General features: G+C 39.0%; 2 protein-coding genes and 1 long non-coding RNA gene across 5 annotated transcripts; 2 read left to right on the forward strand and 1 right to left on the reverse strand.

Moving 5' to 3' along the window:
- The first annotated feature begins 9211 nt into the window (after window positions 1-9211).
- On the forward strand, window positions 9212-26216 carry LOC132176935 (leucine-rich repeat receptor protein kinase HPCA1-like). 2 transcript variants are annotated; one of them, XM_059589095.1, is made up of 20 exons: window positions 17280-17641; window positions 17772-17852; window positions 18742-18862; window positions 18947-19018; window positions 19301-19375; window positions 19474-19545; window positions 19792-19941; window positions 20046-20120; window positions 20453-20524; window positions 20627-20698; window positions 20811-20876; window positions 21061-21135; window positions 22198-22269; window positions 22420-22557; window positions 22660-23141; window positions 23296-23454; window positions 23546-23682; window positions 23964-24183; window positions 24608-24843; window positions 25389-26216. In XM_059589095.1, the coding sequence occupies exons 2-20, from the start codon at window positions 17774-17776 to the stop codon at window positions 25857-25859; spliced, it is 2844 nt and encodes a 947-aa protein (XP_059445078.1). In that variant the 5' UTR covers window positions 17280-17641; window positions 17772-17773; the 3' UTR covers window positions 25860-26216. The 2 variants fall into 2 exon arrangements, with proteins under 2 accessions (XP_059445079.1, XP_059445078.1); XM_059589096.1 differs by lacking the exons at window positions 17280-17641; window positions 17772-17852; window positions 18742-18862 and adding an exon at window positions 9212-9273.
- On the forward strand, window positions 9700-13786 carry LOC132176937 (uncharacterized). Its single transcript, XR_009439696.1, has 9 exons — window positions 9700-9786; window positions 9881-9952; window positions 10186-10334; window positions 10438-10511; window positions 10829-10900; window positions 11003-11074; window positions 11202-11502; window positions 12450-12801; window positions 12885-13786. It is a non-coding gene; the product is annotated as an uncharacterized LOC132176937 (long non-coding RNA).
- Window positions 13866-16858, reverse strand: LOC132176936 (uncharacterized). 2 transcript variants are annotated; one of them, XM_059589097.1, is made up of 5 exons: window positions 16377-16858; window positions 16109-16284; window positions 14502-15270; window positions 14324-14415; window positions 13866-14206 (listed from the first exon to the last, which is right to left on the reverse strand). In XM_059589097.1, exons 1-5 carry the CDS (start codon window positions 16650-16652, stop codon window positions 14077-14079), a joined length of 1443 nt encoding a protein of 480 aa, XP_059445080.1. In that variant the 5' UTR covers window positions 16653-16858; the 3' UTR covers window positions 13866-14076. The 2 variants fall into 2 exon arrangements, with proteins under 2 accessions (XP_059445080.1, XP_059445082.1); XM_059589099.1 differs by having other exon boundaries at window positions 16109-16296; window positions 16377-16460.
- Window positions 26217-26373: the final 157 nt, after the last annotated feature.

Consider the following 26373-nt stretch of genomic DNA (forward strand, 5'->3'; position numbering starts at 1 on the left):
TTTTCCTGAATTGAGTGTGAAATTTACAAAGGAACATTGAGATATAAATAAAAAGCAAGAGAAGAAAAGAGAAAAATAAACAGAGAGAAAGAGAGAATTTGGGAACCTTTTGTTTTCTCCATTAAGATATCAATTAAATGTATTCCAAATAAAACCCCTACGTTTTAATTGTCTCACATTGAGATATAAAGAGAAAGTAAGAGAAGATAAAAATGATGTTTTGAGGGTTTCGTCTCTTTTCTCTCTAGCCGCTAGAGAGAAAAGTGAAACCCTTCAGCCACACAGGGGAGGAAGGTTGGCCGTTTGGCTGCCTCCCTCCTCCCCTCGTCTTCCTCGCTCCGATGCTAGTTATTTACCTGATGTCTTAGCCCCGGTGCCTCCTCTCTTCCTCTTCCTTGCCGCTCATTTTTCCCTCTGTTTTCTTCGTTTTTGCCCCTTCCCTGCCGCTTTTCTTCCCCCGCCTTCATTTTCTGCAGCAGGCTCCTTGGCCTTGTTTTGGCTCTTTGTGGGTTCAGCTTGTGGGGGGTTTTCTTTCAAACACCCCCCCCCCCCCGCGCAGCCCCTCAGATTTTGTCTGTGGTCGCCGCTTCTCTATCCGCTATTAGGGTTTTCTTTCATGTGTCCCCACTGGGTAGAGCTCCCACGCCCCTTGCGCAGCGGTTTTCGGCCTACACGAGTTCGGCTCCCTTCCAGCTACCGTCTTCCTGCTTGGTGCTCATTTTCCCTGTTTTGGTGGTTCCTTGTTGTTTTTTTCCCTTTTTTTTTTCTTGTTTGTGGTTGTTTTCAGGTCTTGCTTTGCCGGTCTTCTTAGTGCCTATTTGCTGCCCACTGTCCACTGTTAGGCTTTTCGACGTGTCCCCGTCGCGATGAGCTTCCAATGCCCCTTCGGATTTCGGTTCCCGGCGTGTGCATGATTGGAGTGCGCTGTTTCTTTTCTTGTTTTATTTCCCTATTTTATTGCGTCTTTAAGATGTATTTGTGTGTTTGGCATATGTTTTTTCCCTGTATTGTTTAATTTCCCTGTTTTGTTCGGCTTGTAATAAGGCTTTTTCCTCTCTCACTCAATTTATGTCGCCTTTGGGTTAATTAGTTTTGGTCCAGACCTTTGGGTTGTGGATGTGATCATTATCCTGGCCTTCGGGTCGAGGAGAAAGTTTCGGCATGAGAGTCTTTCCGCTCTCAGGGTCGAGGAATAATTGTCATCCATGCATTTGGTTCAATCTGTCTGTCACATATCTAGTATTAAATCTGATATAGAGGTAGATGGTGTTGGGTGGGGCAAATTCCTAAGAGTAAAAGTGTCTCTCGACTTATCAAAACCCCTCGTCCAGGGGAGGATGATAAAATTTGAGGGGAAGTCTACCCTGATCCATTTCCAATATAAAAGGTTGCCCAAGTTTTGTTACCATTGTGGCGTGATCAGGCATGGCAGAAAGGGGTGTATGAAGCGGAGTAGCTTTCGAAACCAGGAAACAAAAACTAAATTTGGCCCATGGTTACAGGTGCCTTCACCTTCGCACAGGGGGAGAAAAAGGTCAAGGAAGGTTCCCTACCAAGCCCAAGACTACAGGTTCGGGTCATTTGGCTGCGGATGATCATCACTTACGTCCAACCCATGCAGCTATCGAAGAATCTGGCCGGAAAAAGCCTAGACCAGAGGAGTTAGATTTGGAGGATTTCGATGATGGGTTAGGGACTCCCACTACGAGGAGGGGATTTCGTAGCCAGAGGATTTTTGATGTGGGTGGGAATGGGGCACACAAGGAGAAAACTCGTGGACCTGGAAATGGCGCTACTGCCGTGGGGGGAGGAGATGCCGCTGCAGAAGTGGCCGAGAAAGATGGAATACTAAACTTCAAAAAAGGAAATGAAGGGGATATGGGTGGGAATCGTGGTGATATTGATGATCATTTCCTTGTCCAGGAGGGGTTGAAAAAGGATAGAACATCGCAGATTAAGGAGAGAGGAGCCGTTCGAATTTTTGAATTTGAAAGGCATGATTCTCAGTCATCAGTTATTGATTCACGTGTGTCTAATAAAGGCAAGGGTGTGGAGAATACTCAAGAAACCATGTTGCATGCACAGCAGGGTCAAGTGAAGAGAAATGAGACTAGTGGGCTTGGGTCAAAACAAGTGGATCAGTTACTATTGGGCCTTGATGGGTTTTTTCATAGTCCTATGAACATGAACACTTTCAAAGGCCCAATAATCTCTAATGTGGAGAAAATCGTGCAAACAAAGCAGCTAGGTTCCAAGAAAGAGTCTGGTGGCAGTTCGGAACATGCTCTAGTAACTTGGAAGAGGAAATTCTGGGGTGACCATGAGACAAATTCTGATAAGAAGGATCATTTGGTGCAGATTTTGAAAAAGAGAAAGGAAACAAGGGGAGAGGTGAAGTCTTTTGATGCTAAACACAAGGGACACAAACCGAATAGTATTGTGGTCACTAAGAATGGATCAGGGATGGCGGAGGCCATGGAGTAGCCCCGCCGACCATAATGAAGATAATAAGTTGGAACTGTCGAGGGCTTGGGAACCCTCGAACAGTTCGGGAGCTTTGCCTGTTGGTGAAGCAAAAGAAACTCGTTATGGTCTTCCTCATGGAGACCAAGTTACGTAGTATAAAGATGCAGGTGATCCGGTGGAAACTTGGTTTTACTAATATGTTTGTGGTAGATTGTGTGGGAAGAAGTGGCAGTATGGCTTTGCTTTAAGGTGAAGAGGTTTCGATAGAGGTGAAAAATTTTAGCCAACGCTTGGTTACTATTTCGGAAGGGAGTGTACCATGGCTATTCACCGGCTCTTATGGACACCCAAACCTGTCGAAAAGATTTGAAGCTTGGGCCTTACTTAAATATCTTACTCCACAACCTACCACACCGTGGGTTTGCATTGGGGATTTTAATGAAGTGGTATCTTTGTCTGAAATTTGGGGAGGAAAGGGATGCTCAAGGGGGTCAAATGATTGCTTTCAAAGACGCTCTTGAAGTTAGTAACCTTGCTGATCTGGGTTTTTTGGGGCCAAAATTCACATGGACTAATTGTCAAGAAGGGTTGAACTTCACAAAAGAACGCTTGGATCGTGGCATGGCAAACCCGGAATGGTAGACTTTGTTTCCGGATGCAGTGATGTGGGTGGATGTGCCAACTTGTTCGGACCATTCTCCTTTGACTTTGGTCTTGACAGGAGAGAGGAGGGGCTGCCGGGGTAGCAGACGCTTTCGGTATGAAGCTAAGTGGGCCCTTGATGAGGGCTATGATGAGGTGGTGAAGTAGGCGTGGGCAACACCTATGGATGCAAAATGTGATCATATTGGAGCAAATCTAGTGCGCTGCCAGCAAGGGTTACATCGTTGGCAGCAAGGAGTAGATGAGAATGTGCATGGCCAGATTGCTAAACTACAACAGAGGCTATGTGATCTTCAAGGTCATGAAGGAGAGGATGTGGTGGGTGCTGAGCTAAAACAGACCAAAGAAAAATTGCAACTGCTACTAGATAAAGTTGATCTTCAATGGAAACAAAGATCAAAATTGGAATGGTTGAGAAGTGGAGATAGAAACACTAAATTTTACCATGCATGTGCCAATTTTCGGAAGAATTCAAACTGGGTTATGAATATCAATGATGCAAATGGGAGGAACTGCGAGACGGAGGAGGAGGTACAAACTGCATTTTTATCTTATTTTTCTAGTTTGTTTACTTTCAGCACCACAGGTGAGATGCATCAATGCCTCTAACCGGTTGACAATCGGGTAACAGAGGATATGAATAATAAGTTGCTGAAACCGTTCACGGGAGAGGAAATTTATCGGGCATTACATCAAATGGCTCCCTTAAAGGCATCGGGTCCAGATGAGTTCCCTACCAGTTTTTTCCAAAAAAATTGGGACGTTATTGGAGAGGATATCTACCAAGCAATTCTAGGTATTCTTAATTCGGTTTCTATGCCTCTTTCCTTAAACTCAACTAATATTGCTCTTATTCCGAAGGTGAAAAATCCTAGTAGTGTAAGTGATTTCAAACCCATCAATTTATATAATGTGCTCTACAAATTGATATCTAAAGTTTTAGCAAATAGACTCAAGAAAATACTCCATGCAATTATTTCTCCGGTTCAAAGTTTATTTATCCCTGGGAGATTAATTCTGACAATGTGTTGGCGGCGTATGAAACTTTGCATACAATGCACTCATGCATGAAGGGAAAAAAGGGGTTTATGGCGATGAAGTTAGACATGAGTAAAGCTTATGATCGGGTGGAATGGAAGTTTCTTAAGGCAGTCATGAGCCGTATAGGGTTTGCGCCACGATGGATCCAACTTATGATGATGTGTGTCTCCACGGTCTCTTATGCCGTCATTATCAATGGAAATCTGTGTGGGCGTATACCGGAGAGGGGTCTACGACAAGGGGTTCCAATCTCCCTTTATTTGTTTCTTATTTGTACTGAAGCTTTGAGTGCTTTATTATACAAAGCTAATGGAGAGGGGGTTTTGACGAGGGTTCCTACTTCTAGAAGGGGTCCTCAAATAAGCCACATTTTCTTTGCGGATGATAGTTTGTTGTTTTGTAGATCAAATGTAGCCCAATGGAACTGTCTGACAAATGTTTTACGATGTTATGAAGAAGCCTCGGGTCAACGTCTCAATAATGTAAAAACATCAATTTTCTTTAGTAAAAATACACTCTCGACAGACAAAGAAGCAATGGTAGAGAGTGCTGGAATTCCAAGCACCCAACATTTTGATACCTACTTGGGTCTCCTGACTTTGGTAGGCAAATCCCGTACATCAGCTTTTCGGGGAATTATTGACCGAATTTGGAAGAGACTGTAAGATTGGAAATTGAAGTTCCTTTCTCAAGCTGGTAAAGAAATTCTACTTAAGGCGGTAATTTAGGCAATTCCATCATACTGCATGAGTGTTTTCCTCCTCCCCAAAGGCCTTTGTTCAGAGATAAACTCGCTAATGAAGAAATTCTGGTGGGGACATCAGGCTTGTGGCTCTCGGGTACATTGGTTGAGTTGGGAAAAGATGGGTCTTTCCAAGAATTCTAGAGGTATGGGTTTTCGTGATTTCCAAAGTTTTAATAAAGCTTTGTTGGCAAAGCAATGTTGGAGGCTTTGGACACAATTCGATAGCCTTGTCAGTCAGATAATAAAGGCAAAGTATTTTTCGGATAGCAATCTTCTTGAGGCACGGGTTGGAAAGCGTCCTTCTTTTGCTTGGCGGAGCATTCATAGCGCTTGTGATCTTTTGAGGGAGGGCTTGGTATGAAGGGTTGGTAATGGGGCAAAAGTTCGGATTTGGAAGGACCGGTGGCTACCATCACCAAACACTTTTTGGGTATGCTCTCCACCAGCTGGGTTGGATATGGATGCCACGGTTAGTGCTTTGATTGATGGTAATACAATGGGGTGGAAAAACCAACTTCTGGAGTCTATATTTAATGCAGAGGAAGTCAAGGTGATTCAATCTATCCCTCTTAATTGCACAAATCAAGAGGATATCCATATTTGGAGGGGCACAAAAAATGGCGTGTACTCGGCGCGGAGTGCCTATTACATCTAATAGGAGTTAATGGCATCTACAGCTGTAGGTAGCTCTCGTGGGTATGGTGCATGCGATATTTGGAAGATGGTGTGGGCCTTGCCGGTGCCAAATGCTGAGAAAAAATTTTTGTGGCATGCTTGTCATAATAAACAAAAAATTTCATAGGTGAAAAGGCATCGGCCAAATATCAAATAAGAAGCATGTTATATCGAACAATTAACGATTTTATAAACTAATGGACACTAAGCAAAAATAATCCTCAAGATGACCGTTGTGATTTCACACTTATATATTTTGAATTCAAAAGTAACTTCATTGCTTAAAGAAAAGAGGCTTGCTTTGTAAGAACACGTGGAAGTACAGTAGTAGGGAAATCAACCGCCCACACTTGATCAGTTACAAAATCAAAAGGAAGTTTTGCTAGAATGTGTGCCACCTCATTGAGTGCATGTGGAACATGCACCACCTGCCATTCTTGAAATTGCTCCAGCTCCCTTCTGGTATCTTCAATCACCGTCCCAAAACTACCCAGCCAATGCTCTCTACGGCGTAACAACTGAACAACCTCCAAAGTGTCGCCTTCCAGGATGATTTTCTCGCACACTATTCTCCGCCCCAATTGAACCACTTGGGCCGCAGCCATAGCTTTCGCTGCCGATGGATTGTTAACAAAAGGCTTCGTAGTGCAGCACATAGCCAGTGCTTCCCCTCTGTTATTCCGCGCCAGCATCCCCATTCCCATCCTCTGGCTCCCCACGTCGATGGATGCATCCCAGTTGATCTTAATAAAATCATCAGGAGGGGCCTTCCATTTCAGTCGTTCCGCAGTAGTCGTGCATGTGTTTGGTTCGGCTTCTGGGCTTGAGGAGAAAAATGCCTTCTTATAGCCTTGTCTGCTCTCTGGCTTTCTGAATTACCATAGATGGTGATATTAGCTCACCTCCATGAATAACAGAATTCCTCCTAAACCATATTTGCCTCGCCACCGTAACAAAGTAATTCAACTCCTCCTGGTTTAAGATCTCACACAGCCTAGCAAATAAATCAGAAAAATCTCCAGCTTCACCAGAGCACTTCTGAAGCTTTCTAAGGTTCTCATGCCACATGTCCCTCGTTGACAAGCAGTTCCACAGGATATGCATAGGGGTCTCTTCATCCCTCACACAGATAGGACAAAGGTCATCCGACCTAAGATGCCTCCTAAATAGGTTCCCCTTTGTGGGTAGACTATTTTGGCAGGCTTTCCAGAGAAATATTTGCACAACCCTTGGTCCCTTGATCTTCCAGATATTATGCCATATTTCTCCAGTTTGAACCCCCGTCGAACTAGAACCCTACTCCATGTCCTTAAGCGTTTTTGCTAAATGGTAGGCACTACGAACGGAGAAAATTCCATTCTTAATGCCTACCCACAATAGTGCATCTTGTTGCCTTCTGGGACAAATAACCATACTACAGATAGTTTTTGCCTTATCCTTGAAGAAGACCTCATAAATCAATGCAGTATTCCACCAGAGCCTTTCCTCATCAATTAAAGCACTCACACACGCATTAGGAGAGAGTCTGTGGATTGGGGATTGTACTGCATGAGAAATGGGGGTTGGAAGCCACTTGTCCCCCCAGATTTTAATGGATTGCCCATTGCCCACTCTCCATTTCATCCCTGCTTGTAACAAACTCTTTGCCTTCCAGATACTTCGTCAGGCGTAAGACTGATGGCTCCCAAATTGGGCATCTAGGAAGTTTCCTTGAGGAAAATATTTAGCTTTCAAGACCTTCGCCACCACAGAGTCAGGGTGCTGGGCAAGCCTCCAGCCTTGCTTGGCCAAAAGTACTTGATTAAAACACTCTAAATCTCTAAAACCCAAGCCTCCACTATCCGCTACAAGTTTATCCCAACCCAACCAAGCAATTTTTGAAAGGTTTCCTTTATGCCCCCACCAGAAACAAGACACCATGGAATTAATCCTTTTACATAAAGTTTTTGGGAGTTGAAATACACTTATAGTGTATGTCGAGATTGCTTGAACTACTGCCTTGAGCAACACCTCCTTCCCCGCATGAGTTAAAAATTTCTCCTTCCACCCCGTCATCCGGTTCCAAATCCTCCCTTGAAGGCTATTAAACGATTTTATACGTGATTTGCCAATGAGGGCTGGAAGGCCCAAGTATTTCTCATAGCTTTCCGTAGATCGAGCTAGCTCCCACTAGAGAAAGGAGTTGTGCACGAAGCTCTGGATGGCCCTAGTAATTGCTGGTAAGATGCTAATCATATGTATGTGTGTCTATATATATATATAAAATAAAGATTATTTTTGCTAATGAAATAAAAAATAAATACCTAATGATTGTGTTGAGTAAAAATCCGACAATCTATACGATTCATAATTAATATACAATTATATATTTAAAAAAACAAAAATAATGCAATGAAATTTTTTTCTATTTTGTTTCTACATCCAATCATTTAGTTCATCTAATTCAACTATAACATATAATATTATGTTATATACATATTAAAGTGATTAAACATAATAATACATAATTTGATTTGTATTATTTGTTTCCTTATTTGATTTTGACATTAATAATATTTAATTTATTGAATAATTTATATATGAAAAACTCTTTAAATATAATTAAACACCATTAATTACGTTAATTTAATGAACCGATTTTTAAAGTAAAAACTGGGGTAAAGTCCACATACCCCCCTCAAACTACTACCCAATTGACAATGACTCCCCCAAACTTTCAATTGTGACAATATCCCCTCCAAACTACCAAAACATTGTCAATGTCCCCCCAAAGACTAGCAATAAGACAAAAATGTCCCTATAGATTTCTCAATAAGACAAAAATATCCCTATAAATTAAAAAAAATAAATTGATTTTTTTAAAAAACAAAAAATTTTAATTTAAAAATAATATTCTTTTAAAAAAACAATTTTTTTAAACAAAAATTTTTATTTTTTTTAAAACCGAAATTTTATTTTTTTAAAAAACTATTTTTTTATTCAGTTTTAAAAAACAAAAAATTTCATTTTATTAAGCGAAAATTTTATTTTTTTAAACGTAAATTTTTATTTAAATAAAATTATAAAACAAAAATAAAATAAAAAAATGAAAATCTTCAATTTTTATATATAAAAAAAAAATTGATTTTTTTTTTTTTTTAATTTTTTTCTTATAAAATTGATTTTAAAAAAGAAAAAATTGGCCAAGTTTGGATTTTTTATTTTTATTTTTTTTGGTTAGTTTTAGGTTTTTTTCTAGAAGTTTTAGTATTTTTGTTTATATTTTACTAAGGGTAATTTCGTCATTGGGGGCAACATTGACAATTTTTGGTATTTTGAGGGGGACATTGTTACAATTGAAAGTTTGGGGGGTCATTGTCAATTAAGTGGTAGTTTGAGAGGGTTATATGGACTTTCCCCTAAAAACTGATTCACTCTTAAAAAACCGGTTCACAAATTATGCCTTAAAAAACTTGTTTAGGGTTCACGCTACATGTCGCAATATTAAGGCACTTTTGAGAGTGAGTCGGCTTTTATATATATATATATATATATAGGTGTAATCCTTCCCTCAGTTTATGTACATATTCAATATAATACCATCTTAAAATTTCTGATGCGGATAATGGTCTACTTTCTCTAATGAATGGTTTGAAGAACACACCACCAGGGATTGTATGCACCAATTCACGTGTGACCTCCTTGTAAGTTTCATTTCTTAACGCTTTTGGAAGGCTGTGACTTATGTCCAAATTTTTTGTATTAAATGTGCTGCTTTTCTATTTCAGACAATTACCGAGCATGAATTTGTCGGGCACGCTATCTGGCGAAATCCAGTTGTTGTCTGAGTTGCTGACTTTGTAGGTCTTCTATTTGTACTTGGCCACTTGTGTTAGTCATAATAATCCATTTACAACATTTCTTGAGCGACAACTCAGCTACCATAATTTTTCTGAGACATGCATCTCGGGCACCAACCATTTCAGGGGATTATCATCATGAGAGTAGTGTCTAAGAAATTGTATTTTATTTCATGTCATCACTTAGATTAAATTGATGTGTATTATTTTCTGCTGCAGTATTTGCTTGTTGCTTATTCAATTAGTAGTCTGTAATTGGTTTTCTGATTTTCATATAGGGACCTGTACGTCTTACAACAAGTAATTAACAGGACAACTTCCACCTTCAATTGAGTGTTTAAAGAAGCTAGTTAACTTGTAAGGAAATGTCGATTGCTGTCAGAGTCTTAGCTGATATTCAACTTGCGTGTAAACATCCTTTTTAATTAAGCTGTTGCTTTTTGCATACCAGAAACCTGATTGGTTGCGGGTTCTATGGATCTATTCCAGACACAATAGGAAATCTACAGCAGCTAACCACTCTGTAAGGCTTTTAACTTAATATTCTTTTTTTTTTTCTTTCGGTGTGGCGTCAAATACTCATGAAAGTACTTATGGGTCTTAACTTATCTTCCATTTAGTAGACAGTGATGTTCTGGATGAAGGGTCTATCTTCACATCCTGTAAATCTTGCATTTGGTGGTATTTTAGGACAGTTTCATTTCTGGGCCAACATAAACTGAATTTCAGAACTCTTCTTTTGCCATTCAATTGCAGATCTCTGACTAATAATAGCTTTAGTGGACCAATTCCGGCCTCTATTGGGAATCTTTCCAATCTTTATTGGCTGGACCTAGCCGTAAACCAGCTTGATGGACCTAACCAGTCTCTCCTGGTCTTGATATGCTACTTCATGCAAAGCACTTGTATGTCAATTTTATGTAATTTCAAAATGATTATATTCTTTTCTCCTTGTGTCTTTGTTTTCTCCGGTTAATTACCATCTATGATTTTTTATGTCATATGTAGTCATCTCGATAACAACAAGCTCTCAGGCGAAATTCCTCCTCAACTTTCAGTTCAAATATGATTCTGATACACTTGTAAGTTTCCTGAAACTGTTTATTGTCTAAAACTCGAAGGTATGGCTAGGTGGCAAGCTTTAACGTCTTCATATTAGTAATGTTAGAAATACAGGCCTAATAGTCTCTCTTTATTGTCCCTTTGTGTTTTTGGGTATCGCCTCTGCAATTGCTTTTCCTTTTTCTTTTTTTTTTTTTGTCTCTATGTCAAATATCAGGCTAAATGTCTTGGATATGGAATCTAAGGAAAGGAAATGTTTTTATTATTCTCAATTGGTATAGCAAGATACTGTCAATTTACTCACTACTTTCCATCCACTCAAATATTTCTCTTGCAGGATTCTTAACGGCAATAATCTCAATGGCAGCATCCTTGAAACCATTAGAAATGTGCAGACTTGGGAGGTGATGTGAGTATCTAGCTCAGATGGTCAAGTGAATTCAGTCCTATACTATAGATGGCTGTGAAATTTTGACAAGTTATAGTGCGAAATATCTTGTTTTGGCTACAGACGCTTGGATAGGAACTCACTAAGTGGGACTCTGCCTTCGAACCTCAGTAATCTCGTAAATGTTAACGAGCTGTAAGCAGAAAATATGGACAATGCCAAGTGCAGCATTTATACTTGTTTGACGATTATTCCCAACCTTGACAGTTGTACTTCTGATATTATTCCCAGCATTTTTATACTTCTGATAATCTGTTTTCAGGTACTGGTCGAACAATAAGAACCTTACTGGCATGAGCCTCACCTATGTGTAAGTCGAAATAGTTTGACTGAGATAACAAATTTGATTTGTGGTGCAGGGGTAACTAAGCATTCTCAGACCATCATAAATGGATGATGAGTTAATCATCTTTCACTAAATGTGTTCTATTTGTCACAGCCCTATTTCTATTGTGTCCTTGCTATGTTTTCATAGACTGAATCTGCAGGGATTTGAGCAACAATAGTTTCACTGTTTCCGATATTCCTCCATGGTTTTCATCCTGACACGCTTTGACAACATTGTAAGTTTTGCTCCTCTCTTTCTCAATGTCCCTTCCCCCTTCTCTCTCAACAACACATACATACTGCCAAATAAAAAAATTTAAAGAATTTAAAAGAAGACAATACATATCCAATAGCGTTACTTGAAAATTTTGGGTTCCTGCAGCAAATCCTTTTCCACCTTTCTGCTTCATCTAAATTATAGCTTATCAAGAATTCTCTCACAATTTTTTCTATGTTTGTTTATGCGTGTGTGACTCCTAATGTGTCTCCTTGCCATGTGCAGTCGTTAGTCTTCACTACACTTGTATGAACCAACCCAGATAAACCTAGTTTACTTTGTGCTCATCTTCAGCTATCGCTAATTACAGGCAGATTAATTTTGATTTTAGCATATCTCATATGCTTCTCATAATTCTCAACAAACCCAGTACTATAGTCACCAACTTGATTCACTGATATGTTCCTTGCCTGCTAGCACCATTGTAGTATACCGGATCATTTTCGTAATAGTCTTCTTTTGAATTTCTCACTGGGTTTGGTATCTCTGTGTACCTTGGCAGACAAGGCTCCTTGCTCCCACTTCATCCATCTATCTTTTGAATCTTTGGCAACAACCTCTAGAATGTTCCCCACAATAAATCCTTGAACTGACATATTCAGCTCGATCTGTTAATACCTTCTCAGTGCTAGCAGTATATATTATTCTTATATTGGGTTTCTTTCACACTTTTTATAAGTCCAGTTTACACTGTAAAGTTGCGTCTCTCCATTATCTTGACTAAGCGGGTTCTTCTCAGGTCTTGTCTTTTAAGTTAATTTTGTTAGCAAGACAAAGCATGGTTTTTATTGCAAGAGTTTTTCATTGTCAACCTATAGTGCCCTTCCCCTTCTTCTGGCTTGGCAATGGGCCGAATGGCCATACAGAAGGTAGGGGCTTTAACCTCTAAATGTTTTATTGGTGCAGAGCGATGGAAAACACACGACTTCAAGGACCAGTTCCTAATTCCATATTCAGCCTTCCCAATTTACAGACTGTGTGAGTATCAGCTTGATCTCAAGCAGATTTCAATGTGATGGAGAAAATCCAAATGGAACAAGCGTGGGTTCGAACACCATGAAATCTATATATATATATATATGGGGTGATAATGATGTGAATGTTCTAACGTGTGGGACAGGACATTAAGTAACAAGAAGCTCAATGGCACCTTGAATATCAGTACCAGCTATAGCAACAAATTGCAACTCATTGATTTGCAGAACAATTCTATTACGGCATATGTAGACACAGCTGGAGGATACAGCAAGAACTTGATGTAAGGCCATATTAGTTATCTCGGTCATTTCATTTCATTTGCAGTGTCCAAGAACTGACATGTGATTTCTCGTCACACTACAGACTTGTGGATAACCCAATTTGCAAAGCAGTTCCCAACCGAATACTCCCCCATACTCCACGCCACCAAACGGCTGTCAGCCTGCTCAATGCAATTCGAATCAGATTTCCAGCCCCAACTGTAAATGTGCATATCCATACAGCGGAACTCTAGTCTTCAGAGCTCCTTCCTTCTCAGACTTGGGGAACTCAAGTTACTACATAGCTCTTCAGAGTTCTCTCATGCAATGTTTCCAGAATTTGTCTTCCTGTGGATTCAGTTTCCCTGAGTAATCTGATCAAAGACTCAACTATGAATCTTGACCTGAGCCTACAAGTCTTCCCATCTGGCCAAGATCGTTTCAATCGAACAGGAATTTCTACCATTGGGTCTCTACTTAGTGGCCAGACTTTTAAGCCTCCACCAGGCATTGGACCCTACTATTTTTTGGCTGATCCATATGGGTACTATGCTGCAGGCAACTTCGAATTTCACAGTTTCAATAAAAAGTAATACTTGGTATGTGCTGTCTTATTGTGATGCATCTCTTTCTCCCCCTCTCCCTTTTTCGCATCGTTTAGAGGATATAGTGGTATGTAATTGGATCAAACTTGTAACAAGTCCAATCACAAAATTGCAGCATGAAGCACCCCGTGGTCAAGCTTCAACCAAGATAGATAGGCATCTCAGAGCATATTTGTATGGAGGTGTTGCAATAAAGGTCTTTTATCTTAGTAGATAAGTAGACAATGACTCTTCTAGAATTTATACTTCTTTGTTTCAAACAACTAAACGCTTTGTGCTGTCAGACCAAAACGTGTAACTGCGCAAGGCAGCAAGAGATAAAGACAAAGCGTGTGGCTATGTAACAACCACACATTTTCTTTGTTTTTCTTTCGATCATTCCGATCCTGACTTGGGGACAGCGGTGAATGGATAGGGCTGAGTTCTGGGATTTGTATTATGGCTTAAATTTTGCCTTGAATGCTGGTTGAAAAACTATAGGGTGGAAACTGAACATGGTAACTTCATATTACATTACATCGCATGGGTAGTATGATGTCACAAATTGTTTTCCAAATGGCAGACAATGCCTCAAAAATTGTTGAAGCAGTTAAGCAATTTTCACTATAATAACAAGTGAATCACAGAACAGGGCAGGTAAACTAGCCTCTCGCTTTTTTGTCCTCCAAGCTAATGCTAGGCTTTCGCTAGTCATATTCTCTTCCTCTTGTTTGTACCTCTTGTGCTTCTCATATTACTGGCAGTGATTAGGGGATAATCGGAGCATGGCATTTCACTTAGTTTCCCAAATCTTTTCTCATAGAAGTGCCAGAGTTCAGACCTAATAGAGGAAAGATTATGTAGTGAAACTAATTATGAAGGATTACAAAAGCATGATAGGAAAATATGAAGAAGCTATAGTCAATACGAAATTAGAGTTGTTGTATGAATCATATACCAGTATGCCAAGAACTGAAATGGTGCATGCTTCCCATAGATATATTCAGCATCTCTCTGCACTGTTTGAGAGTTGGATTTTCTTGCATGGACCTACATTTTATTAAGAAAAACAATCATATCAAGCACATTTTCAATAGTTCTGATAAAGTCAGAGGAAGAAAGAACCAAATGAATACCTGTCTTAAATGCCTAATAGTTTCAGAATCTGTTGGAATGACGTGGTAAAATCCCATGCACATAAGCACATTGGCACATGTAAAAGGACCAAATCCATCAATTCCTTTCAACTGGTCGGCCAACTTATTGTAGTTGGATAAGCTTGCCTCTTGACAGACTTCTTCAAGTTGTGTCAGTTGAATCCTGCCTTCAACGATACTCTGAGCAAGTTTCAATATGCGACCTGCTCTGTAGCCGAGATTGCAGCGCGTTCTCAAAAAACTTTCATCAAGGTTTGCTAGCTCTCCTGGGCTAGGAAAATTTCCTACCATACCATAGGCATCAGATTTTTTCCCTTCACAACACTGAAGCACAGTGTGCATACATGAGCCAGTCTTGTATAGTTCTCCAGTAGCCTGACAACTTTTGCAGTTTTGACATGAATCATCTTCTACATTAGTTGGAAGAACGTTTGACCTCAAGTTCTTAGCTGTAGTTTGGACAGAGCCTGTCCTCAAATACGCATTTGCTCCCAACTCTGCTTCGGTCTCTGCAAGCTTTGTCAAATTCGTCGAAACTTTGGATGCCTTATGCTTTGTCTTTGTCTCTTTTCCAACAGGTGTCTTTGGAAAAAAGTCCTCATTCTCAGCTTTTGGGCTCTTAGACCTAGTATTTCTAACTTCAGTAACTGATCCTCCAGTTTCAGTGAAGGACACGTGTGATGATCGACCCTGCAGTTCCAACTGAAGCTCACAAAGTGATCTCGCCATGCTTATGGTTCTGGACCACCTATTAAAGTTGTGAAGGTTATCATCAATTGGCTTTAGAAACATTAGTTTCCCTGCTTTCTGGAGCCAGTTCGCTTTGCAACGTTGAGTGAGGAAAAAAGTTTTTTTGACACATTCAACACTAGTTATACAAATTCAGTATTTTGCACCCAATCCCATTGCATAACTCCTCCATTGTCACGACAAAGTTGCTATTGCATTCAATTTCCCCAAGGAGTATGGCATATCATATTGAAGACAACAGTAGAGTTTTAGTTGTAATTCCCTTGCAGAGCTAGTGTGCTCTGTTGAACTTGAAACTAATGTAAAAACTACTACCGACAAAGGCTTACAATTGAGAAACACGTTAAGCATATAAAAATGTAACACGCAGGTTTATAGCCTTGATATCTGGAAAAGGTCAAGCCCCATGTTTCCTGTTTTTTTTTTTTTTTAATGAAAATGATTGTGTGTGGTTATGATGTCGTTCTGAAGGGGGCAAACTTGTCAGATTCTTAATGACATTAATGTCATTACGTGCCTTACATGATATGGATGAGGGGGAACAACACACGTTAACCCATGATTAAACAAAAGCAAGTGACGAGCCAGAGAAGAGATAGATAGCAGATTTGGTTCCAGAAGCAATTGACTAGGTCAGATAAATATTTAAAATGAGAAAAAGATGTAAGAGGCAAGCCAACCACATAGAGATATTAAACAAAGAACAAAGGCAGCCGTTTTATAAACTCCTTTACAACGATTTAAAATCAAATCAAAATAGGAATTGAAGCACTTGGCTTGTGGAATTAGAAGTATCATGTGTGAGAAGAGAAAGTTAAAAGTTAAGAGAAGCTCACTGGCAGTTGCAGAGGAGAATGCACTTGACCATGTCCTCAAACAACGTAGGAGACCTGAACACCCTGCCACCAAAGCTCCTATCCTGCTCTTCTCCTCCATTGATGCACATCTTTCGGAACTCTCTCACAGCCCTCTCCTCGGTTTCCGACAACCGCAGCATTCGCGACACCTGGGCCTATAAATTAATCTGAATTACAATATACCCAAATGAATCAATCCAAATACTGAACACACAGAGAGAGAGAGAGAGAGAGAGAGAGAGAGTACCAGCAGTGATTGTCGATGAGGAGTGGAGAGGGAATGGGTGCCGTAAACGCGGACATGGAGAGAGTGAGGGTCCCACTGGGGTTGGGAGACGCGGACGAGGAGTGAGGTTTGGGTTTGTGAGTGGAGAAGACGGAGTGGGCGGAGAAGGGTCTTGGAGAGAGGGTCCCACTGGTTGGGCGCCATCATGAACAGCCCATGACTACACACTGCCTTCTCCAGTTGGAAGGTCTCTGCTGCTTCCCCAAGTGGCAACACCAACTCCAACCCATCACACATCCCTTCTCTCTCAACGGTAAAGACAACAAGAAAATTCAAAAAGAGAGACCTTTAATTGGAAACGGGGCAGACTTTTTATGGTGGCCTGTGGCAATGTCAAAGGCGCGCCCACCACTAACCAACCTCCGGCTACCCCTTCAATCGCTAAATTGGGGTCAACCGTCAAGCCATCCTTTCCATTGACAAGGTCGTGCACATGTGGGACCCATGTACGTGGCAGCCCAGCCCGTCACTGCCCGTTGCAATTAATGCTAGAACTTAATTTAACATCTCCACCGATTTTTAGTTTAATCATTATTAAATAAATTAAAATTTTAAAGATTTTTTTTCTTTTTTCTTTTTTTGAGATTACCACATGACATGAGCACTAAAAAATAATTATAAGTTGAAAATATAATTTTTAACATAAATAATTTGTGTCGCATGAAGAAAAATCAGAAAAAGAAAAAAAAAAAATGGCAAATGGTGGGAGACTGGCATACATTAACATGTATACCTACTCCCTGGCTACTCCAGCATTTAGTAATCTAGATGCCGGCCTTTTCTTCTTCGTTTTGTTTTATTGAGCGGAGAAACTTAAAAGAATGCTGCCGGGCTCAAACATCGAAACAACTCTTTGAAAAGTTATTATTATTGTTATCATCATCACAATCGCAGCTATGCCACACACAACTTGTTATTGTTATTATCATCCTATTCTCATTGGTAGTGGGTAGCACTTGGTACATTAAACTTCTCAACCCATATGATAATCAATTTGCTTTGTTTGAATCTTTCTTGGGGGACGACTTTTTCTTTGGTTGGTTTTTTTTTTCAAAGAAAAAAAACACTTCAATCAAAACCAAAGTTACTTTCTTTCAGAGAACTTGTGGAGGCGTTCAACCAAAGACAGCCGCACAGCGGTAGTTTTATTATGATTTACGACAACAAAAGGTTCCCCATTCAAGTCCGTCGTCATTATTCTATACCAGAAACAATATTGTTATAAGGTGGTTGAAAATCTGAGCAAGAGGTTATGCAAATTTAAATTTTGACCATACTCTTTGTATTGCTCTTGCTCTCATCCAACATAACTGAATCACCTGAATTCTGATATTTGGAAACCTTTTGTTCGTTGAGAAATGGGTCAAAGGACGCAGCTGATTCTGCTGCTGCTTTTCATCCCATATTTCCTTATGGAGAGGACCGCCGGTGATGACTGTGAGTTCAATCTAACTGCTATGCTCTTTTCTGTGTTTGTTAATCAAGTTTTTATATGACTTACAGACTTCTAGTATCCCTTCTTTAAGTTTATTGCTTAGCACCTCATGCATCTCCTTTGTTATATAATCAAGTGAACTCCAATACGTTTAGAAGTTGTTATTTCTTGTTTCTTGTGATTCTTCCTACCTTTTTTTGTTCTTCAACTTTAATTATGACTCAAATTCATTCGATTCCTTGTCTGTGGAAATCTGAACAAGATAAATCTTTCTTTTTGGAATCTTTTATTTTTCCAGATTCCTCCGCAACGGAGGGAGGATATCTGTTTCTGTTATTCTTGAGTGATATATTATCATCTCCAGAATGAAGGTCACAGATCATTGCCTTAGAGGGTTATCTTTAGTGCCATCAACTGCGAATTTCATGTTGTGTATGCAAACGATTGCTCTTCGACCAAAAGAAAATATATATATATTCTTTGGTGGCATTCAGAAGTTAAGATTTGACATTAGCGTTGTCAAGTCTGATTCAAGTTACATAGCCCACTGGATATGTATAAATGTGTATATGTACGTTTGTTGTTTCTTTTGTGGCTTTGGTACTTTTAAAGTTATTTGGCACCACTTGGAACTGGGAAATACTTGGTCAATCCTGATAAGAGGATCAACTCTTGAATGGTAATTTCCTTTTGTTGCCTGGGTTGCTGAAATAACAATAAAGTGCATCATGTCCTGAAAATTGCTTTCTCTCAAAATTGGATAAAGCTAGTTGTAATCCTTCCCACAGTTTATGTACATATTCAATGTAATACTTGTATGGTTCTGTTTAATTTTTTTTTTTTATTTTGTATCATTGAATCATGAAAACTATCTTACAATTTCTGATGCAGATAATGGTCTACTTTCTCTAATGAATGATATGAAGAACACACCACCAAATTGGGTAGGTTCTGACCCTTGTGGTAACAAATGGGATGGGATTGTATGCACCAATTCACGTGTGACCACCTTGTAAGTTTCATTTCTTAACGCTTTTAGAAGGCTGTGACTTATGTCCAAATTTTTTGTATTAAATGTGCTGCTTTTCTATTTCAGACAATTACTGAGCATGAATTTGTCGGGCACGCTATCTGGCGAAATCCAGTTGTTGTCTGAGTTGCAGACTTTGTAGGTCTTCTATTTGTGCTTTGCCACTTCTGTTAGTCATAATAATCCATTTACAAATTTTCTTGAGCGACAACTCAGCTACCATCATTTTTCTGAGACATTCATCTCGGGCACCAACCATTTCAGGGGATTATGATCATGAGAGTAGACTAAGAAATTGTATTTTATATCATGTCATCACTTAGATTAAATTGATGCCTATTTTCTGCTGCAGTATTTGCTTGTTGCTTATTCCATTAGTAGTCTGTAATTTGTTTTCTGATAATCAGCTTTTTCATATAGGGACCTGTCTTACAACAGTTACTTAACAGGACAACTTCCACCTTCAATTGGGAGTTTGAAGAAGCTAGTTAACTTGTAAGGAAATGTCGATTACTGTCAGAGTCTTAGCTGATAATCAACTTGCGTGTAAACATCCATCCTTTTTAACTAAGCTGTTGCTTTTTGCATATCAGAAACCTGATTGGTTGTGGGTTCTTTGGATCTATTCCAGACACAATAGGAAATCTACAGCAGCTAACCACTCTGTAAGGCTTTTAACTCTGTGTTCTTTTTTCTTTTTCTTTTTTCTCTTTTTTCAGTTTGGCGTCAAATACACATGAAATTAGTTATGGATCTTAACCTATGTTCTATTTAGTAGACAGTGATGTTCTGGATGAAGGGTCTATCTTTACCTACTTTAAATCTTGGATTTGGTGGTATTTTAGTGCAGTTTCATTTGTGGGCTAACATACACTGAATTCCATAACTATTCTTTTGCTATTCAATTGCAGATCTCTGACTAATAATAGCTTTAGTGGACCAATTCCGGCCTCTATTGGTAATCTTTCCAAGCTTTATTGGCTGGACCTAGCCGTAAACCAGCTTGATGGACCTATACCAGTCTCTCCTGGTCTTGATACGCTACTTCAAGCAAAGCATTTGTATGTCAAGTTTATGTAATTTCAAGATGATTATATTGTTTTCTCCTTGTTACTTTGTTTTGCTACAATTAATAACCATCTATGATTCTTTTTGTCATATACAGTCATCTCGATAACAACAAGCTCTCAGGCGAAATTCCTCCCCAACTTTTCAGTTCAAATATGATTCTGTTACACTTGTAAGTTTTGTGAAACTGTTTATTGTCTAAAGCTAGAAGGTATGGCTAGGTGGCAAGCATTCGAGTCTTCATATTAGTAATGTTAGAAATACAGGCCTAATAGTTTCTCTTTGTTGCGCTTTTTCATTATTTTGTTTTTTGGGTATCGCCTCTGCAATTTTTTTTTTTTTTTTTTTGTGTGTGTGTGTGTTTGTGTCTAAAGTCAAATATCAGGCTAAGTGTCTTGGATGTGTAATCTAAGGAATGGAAATGTTTTATTATTCTCAATTGGTATAGCAAGATACTGTCAATTTACTCGTTACTTTCCATCCACTCATATATTTCTCTGGCAGGATTCTTAACGGCAATAATCTCAATGGCAGTATCCCTGACACCCTTGGAAATGTTCAGACTTTGGAGGTGATGTGAGTATCTAGCTCAGATACTCAAGTGATTTCAGTCCTATACTATAGATGGCTGTGAAATTTTGACAAGTTATTGTGCGAAATATCTTGTTTTGGCTACAGACGCTTTGATAGGAATTTGCTAAGTGGGACTCTGCCTTCGAACCTCAACAATCTTGTAAAAGTTAATGAGCTGTAAGCAGAAAATATGGACAATGCCAAGTGCAGCATTTATACTTGTTTGACGATTATCATCTTGTTTGAGAATTTTCACTTGCTAAAAGAGCTTCTGATATTCTGTTTTCAGGTACTTGTCGAACAATAAGTTCATTGGTCCTATTCCCAACCTTACTGGCATGAGCCTCACCTATGTGTAAGTTGAAATAGTTTTACTGAGACTACAAATGTGATTTGTGGTGCAAGGGTAACTAAGCATTCTCAGACCATCATAAATGGATGATGAGTTAATCATCTTTCACTAAATGTGTTCTATTTGTCACAGCCCTATTTCTATTGTATCCTTGCTATGTTTTCTTTGACTGAAATGTGATCTGCAGGGATTTGAGCAACAATAGTTTCGCTGTTTCCGATATTCCTCCATGGGTTTCAACCTTACAGTCTTTGACGACATTGTAAGTTTTGCTCCTCTCTTTCTCCATGTCCCTTCCCTTTTTCTCTCAACAACACATACATATTGCCAAATAAAAAAGGTGAAAGAATTTAAAATAAGACAATACATATCCAATAGCGTTACTTGAAACATTTGGGTTCCTGCAGCAAATCTGTTTCCACATTTCTGCTTCATCTGAAAGACCTAATTGTTCAAATTTTGTTAATCCTCCCTGTTTATGCGTGCGTGACTCCTAATGTGCCTCCTTGCCACGTGCAGTCGTTAGTCTTCACTACACTTGTATGGACCAACCCAGATAGACCTAGTGCACTTTGTGCTCATCTTCAGCTATCGCTAATTACTGGCAGACTAATTTTGATTTTAGCATATCTCATATGCTTCTCGTAATTCTCAACAAACCCAGTACTATAGTCACCAACTTGATTCACTGATATTTTCCTTGCCTGCTAGCACCATTGTAGCATACCGGATCATTTTCGTAATAGTCTTCTTTTGAATTTCTCACTGGGTTTGGTATCTCTGTGTTAATACCTTGGCAGACAAGGCTCCTTGCTCCCACTTCATCCATCTATCTTTTGAATCTTTGGCAACAACCTCTAGAATGTTCCCCACAATAAATCATTGAACTGACATATTCAGCTCGATCTGTTAATACCTTCTCAGTGTAAGCAGTATATATTATTCTGATATTGGGTTTCTTTCACACTTTTTATAAGTCCAGTTTACAGTGTAAAGTTGAATCTCTCCATTATCTTTACTAAGCGGGTTCTTCTCAGGTCTTGTCTTTTAAGTTAATTTTGTTAGCAAGACAAAGCATGGTTTTTATTGCATAAGCATTCATGTTTCTTAGGTTATATTTCAAGAGTTTTTCATTGTCATCATAAAGTGCCCTTCCCCTTCTTCTGTCTTGGCAATGGGCCGAATGGCCATACAGAAGCTAGGGGCCTGCATGTGAAACTGGTGGTGCTCTTCTCTCTCTCCGGTTTGCATGTGTGTATGAATGCATTCAGGATTTTTGTAAAGCAGGAAGAAGCTTTAACCTGTAAATGTTTTATTGGTGCAGAGTGATGGAAAACACACAACTTCAAGGAACAGTTCCCAATTCCATATTCAACCTTCCCAATTTACAGACTCTGTGAGTATCAGCTTGATCTCAAGCAGATTTCAATGTGATAGAGAAAATCCAAATCGAACAAGCATGGCTTCAAACACCATGAAATGTAGTTATATAAATACATACATATATAGTATGATAATGATGTCAATGTTCTAATGTGTGGGACAGGACGCTAAGGAACAACAAGCTCAATGGCACCTTAAATATTAGTACCAGCTATAGCAACAAACTGCAACTCATTGATTTGCAGAACAATTCTATTGCAGAATATGTAGACACAGCTGGAGGATACAGCAAGAACTTGATGTAAGCCATATTAGTTATCTTGGTCATTTCATTTGCAGTGTCCAAGAACTGACATTTGATTTCTTATCACACTATTGAAATAATTTTCCATAATCACTGCAGACTTGTGGATAACCCAGTTTGCAACAAATTAGATGCCACAAAGAGTTACTGTGCTGTTTCCCAATCGAATACTCCCCCATACCTCACACCACCAAATAGCTGTGTGCCTGCACAATGCACTTCGAAACAGATTTCCAGCCCCAACTGTAAATGTGCATATCCATACAGCGGAACTCTAGTCTTCAGAGCTCCTTCCTTTTCAGACTTGGAGAACTCAAGTTACTACATAGCTCTTCAGAGTTCTCTCATGCAATGTTTTCAGAATTTTAGTCTTCCTGTGGATTCAGTTTCCCTGAATAATCCGATCAAAGACTCAACTAAGAACCTTGAGCTGAGCCTAGAACTCTTCTCATCTGGCCAGGATCGTTTCAATCGAACAGGAATTTCTATTATTGGGTCTCTACTTAGTGGCCAGACTTTTAAGCCTCCACAAGGTTTTGGACCCTACTATTTTTTGGCTGATCCATATGGGTACTATGCAGGTAACTTGGAATTTCACAGTTTCAATAAAAAGTAATACTTGATATGTGCTGTCTAATTGTGATGCATCTCTAAAAAAAATAATTGTCACAATGTTAGCTTAATCTGATTATGACCTATCTCTCTCTCCCGCTCTCCCTTTTTCGCATTGTTTAGGAATATCTACAGAATCAAAAAAGTCTTTGAGCATAGGAGTTATAATTGGAGCGGTAGCTGGTGGCACCATCCTGCTGCTACTATTAGTCCTTGCTGGGGTTTATGCTCTCCGTCAAAAGAGAAGAGCAGAAAGAGCTTCTGAGAAATTAAATCCTTTTGGTAATAAATTTATGATCTAAACTTGGCACTTTAGAGTTATTAGCATGGAATTGTAAGGGTATATTATCGTTTTCATGCCATACAAATGCAGCACACTGGGATCCAAATAACGGCAGTGGTGGCATTCCTCAGTTAAAAGGGGCTAGATCCTTTTCTTTTGAAGAGCTGAAGAAGTACACCAACAAGTTTTCTGAAGCAAATTCTATTGGATCTGGGGGATATGGAAAGGTTTAATTACGACTGTCTCTTGCAACAATATCGATTCTTTCCTAAATTTGTGAGAATATACCAGAAGATTCTTTAAGCTCTATAAAAAGAACATTTCTAACCCATCCAATTTTAATTGTTTTCTTGCAGTTCAAATCCTTAATTTCCTTCCAAAAATTTTCTTTTGTTTTTCCCCCATAAATTTCTTGTTAACAAAAGCTTTTTAAGTTTCTCTCAATAATTATAAACTGTTCCCGTCACTAAATATTTACTAAATGTCTAATCTGTCAACTTTTTTACAGGTTTATCAGGGGATTCTTCCCACTGGCCAACTGATTGCCATCAAAAGAGCTCAGACAGAATCTATGCAGGGTGGGGTTGAGTTCAAAACTGAGATTGAACTTCTATCTAGGGTTCATCATAAGAATCTTGTCAGTCTTGTTGGTTTTTGCTTTGATCAGGGTGAACAGATGCTGGTATATGAGTATGTTCCGAATGGTACTCTTAAGGATGGCCTTTCGGGTACTTCCATTCTATTCTTGACCTTCTTTTCTCTAATTGAATTCTTGTATCTGTTGACACTTGAGGTGTAGTACTTTATCAACAATATCGTGGAACTCCTTAGTTTCTTAGCATTATATTGCTCACTAATTAAGGAACTGAGAAGAAGACAATGTATACCTTGTTTCTACTTGCAAAAGAAACAAAGAAATCACACAGTAAGAATCAATAAAATATTTATAGTTTAGCAGTGTGCCTCATTCAGAGGAAAATTGAGAGGAACTCGTCATCTTTGAGTTACAAAATGCTTCTCTCACCTCAGCCCCTGGAAAAAATATACATACATAACTCAGATTGTTCTCTCCAGCCAATGTAAATTAGCCTGGTAAACAGTCCTCATATAATTTTTCCTAAAAGTTTAATGACATAGCTGTTGCTTATGCAGGGAAGTCAGGAATCCGGTTGGATTGGATAAGGAGACTAAAAGTTGCCCTTGGTGCAGCCAGAGGTCTGGCCTATCTTCATGAACTTGCCAACCCACCTATTATACACAGGGACATTAAATCAACCAACATTTTGCTGGATGAGCGCTTAAATGCAAAAGTTGCTGATTTTGGTCTTTCTAAGCTTATGGGTGATGCTGAAATTGGTCATGTCACTACTCAAGTTAAAGGGACAATGGTCAGTTGAAAATCCCATAAACCTCTACTCTAGCAAAATTAATGCCCTTTATTTAAAAATAAAAAATAAAAAACAAAAAGTAAATGGAGGATTGCTATGGTTTATAATGATAAAACTAATTTAGCCAAAAATCGGTGACCTCAACCTTGAGATTTTCAATGACATGGTATAATCTGTAAGAGCTGGTCTGGGCAGAAAATTGTCTTACAACGTAGTAACGGAAGAACAAGATCAGGGTTTAGGCAGAAAATTGTCCATTGCCGGTATTTAAGGTAATACAAAAAATTGACAATGTTTGAACCTGTTATTGGACTGTGCCTCTTTCTTCCTAGGAAGTTGCTTACCAGATTCTGTCGGGCCATAAGGTCACATGAAGACTCTAAATTTTCTTAACAAACAAATACTTAAAGATTTCCTCTGACCAGGGGAATTTAAACTTTAACAACTTGTTAAAGCCATGTGCATTTACCTCTTGAGTTGATTTAAAATGCCACTGCATTGCATCAAAATCAAGCAGTGTGAACTAATTTTCTTTAATGGTGTAGGGCTACTTGGATCCTGAATATTACATGACCCAACAGTTGACTGAAAAGAGTGATGTATATGGCTTTGGAGTGGTAATGTTGGAGCTGATAACTGCAAGAATGCCAATTGAACGGGGAAAGTATATTGTCAGGGTGGTACAGACGGCAATGGATAAAACAAAAGTATTATACAACCTTCATGAGATTCTTGACCCAGCCATTGGTTTGCAGACATCACTGAAAGGTTTGGAGAAGTTCGTGGACCTGGCAATGCGTTGTGTTGAAGAATCAGGAGCTAACAGGCCTGCAATGGGTATGGTGGTGAAAGAGATTGAGAACATTATGGAGCAAGCTGGTTTGAACCCCAATGCTGAATCCGCGACCACTTCAGAGAGTTACGACGTAAATAAGGAGAATTCCCACCATCCTTACAGCAATGAGGGCTTTGAGTACAGTGGGGCTTATCCAACTTTAAAGATAGAGCCTCATTGAGTATCCGTGTGCATTTTCATTTGGAGCTTGGTGCTGCAAGTTTGTATTGCATAGAAGATGCTGCGGTTCTTGTTTCAGAAGACCAAGAACCAGAATCGTGGATAGAAGATACTCCCTGTGTACTTGGGTTGCGCCCCTCTGCGCTCTTTTAATGCATTATTACTTATCAAAAAAAAAAAAAAAAAAAACCAGAATCAGAATCGTGATTGAAATGCATTCTATTTTGATTTTATTTGCACTGTGGAGGAGAATCCTAAACTGTGAATATTCATTGTATTCCTTTTGTTAGATTGTAGATAATTCAGGAATGATACTTATGTGAGAATCCATATAAGTAATGAGGGGCAACTTGTTACTTTATTAATCACTTTAGCAATCACAGGATCACATATATATGATGATATTGTGATCACATGTTAGTAACTCCATACCTTAATTACTATTTAAAGAGAGAGAGAGAGAAAGAGAGAATTTGGGAACCTTTTATTTTCTTCACTAAGACATCAATTTAATG

The sequence above is a fragment of the Corylus avellana genome, chromosome ca4, assembly GCF_901000735.1.
Source record: "Corylus avellana chromosome ca4, CavTom2PMs-1.0".
Taxonomy (NCBI): Eukaryota; Viridiplantae; Streptophyta; class Magnoliopsida; order Fagales; family Betulaceae; genus Corylus; species Corylus avellana.

Bases quoted from the DNA above. Each gene is read 5' to 3' on its own strand.
- LOC132176936 (XM_059589097.1), bottom strand. From the start codon at position 16,652: ATGTGTGATGGGTTGGAGTTGGTGTTGCCACTTGGGGAAGCAGCAGAG. The intron at 14,416-14,501 runs GTATTCATTTGG...AATAAAATGTAG, and splicing joins CTATTAGGCATTTAAGACAG to GTCCATGCAAGAAAATCCAA. The intron at 14,207-14,323 runs GTATATGATTCA...TTCCTCTATTAG, and splicing joins TTTCAGTTCTTGGCATACTG to GTCTGAACTCTGGCACTTCT.
- LOC132176935 (XM_059589095.1), top strand. From the start codon at position 17,774: ATGGGTCAAAGGACGCAGCTGATTCTGCTGCTGCTTTTCATCCCATAT. The intron at 19,942-20,045 runs GTATGTCAAGTT...TGTCATATACAG, and splicing joins CTACTTCAAGCAAAGCATTT to TCATCTCGATAACAACAAGC. The intron at 21,136-22,197 runs GTAAGTTTTGCT...TTATTGGTGCAG, and splicing joins TTACAGTCTTTGACGACATT to AGTGATGGAAAACACACAAC.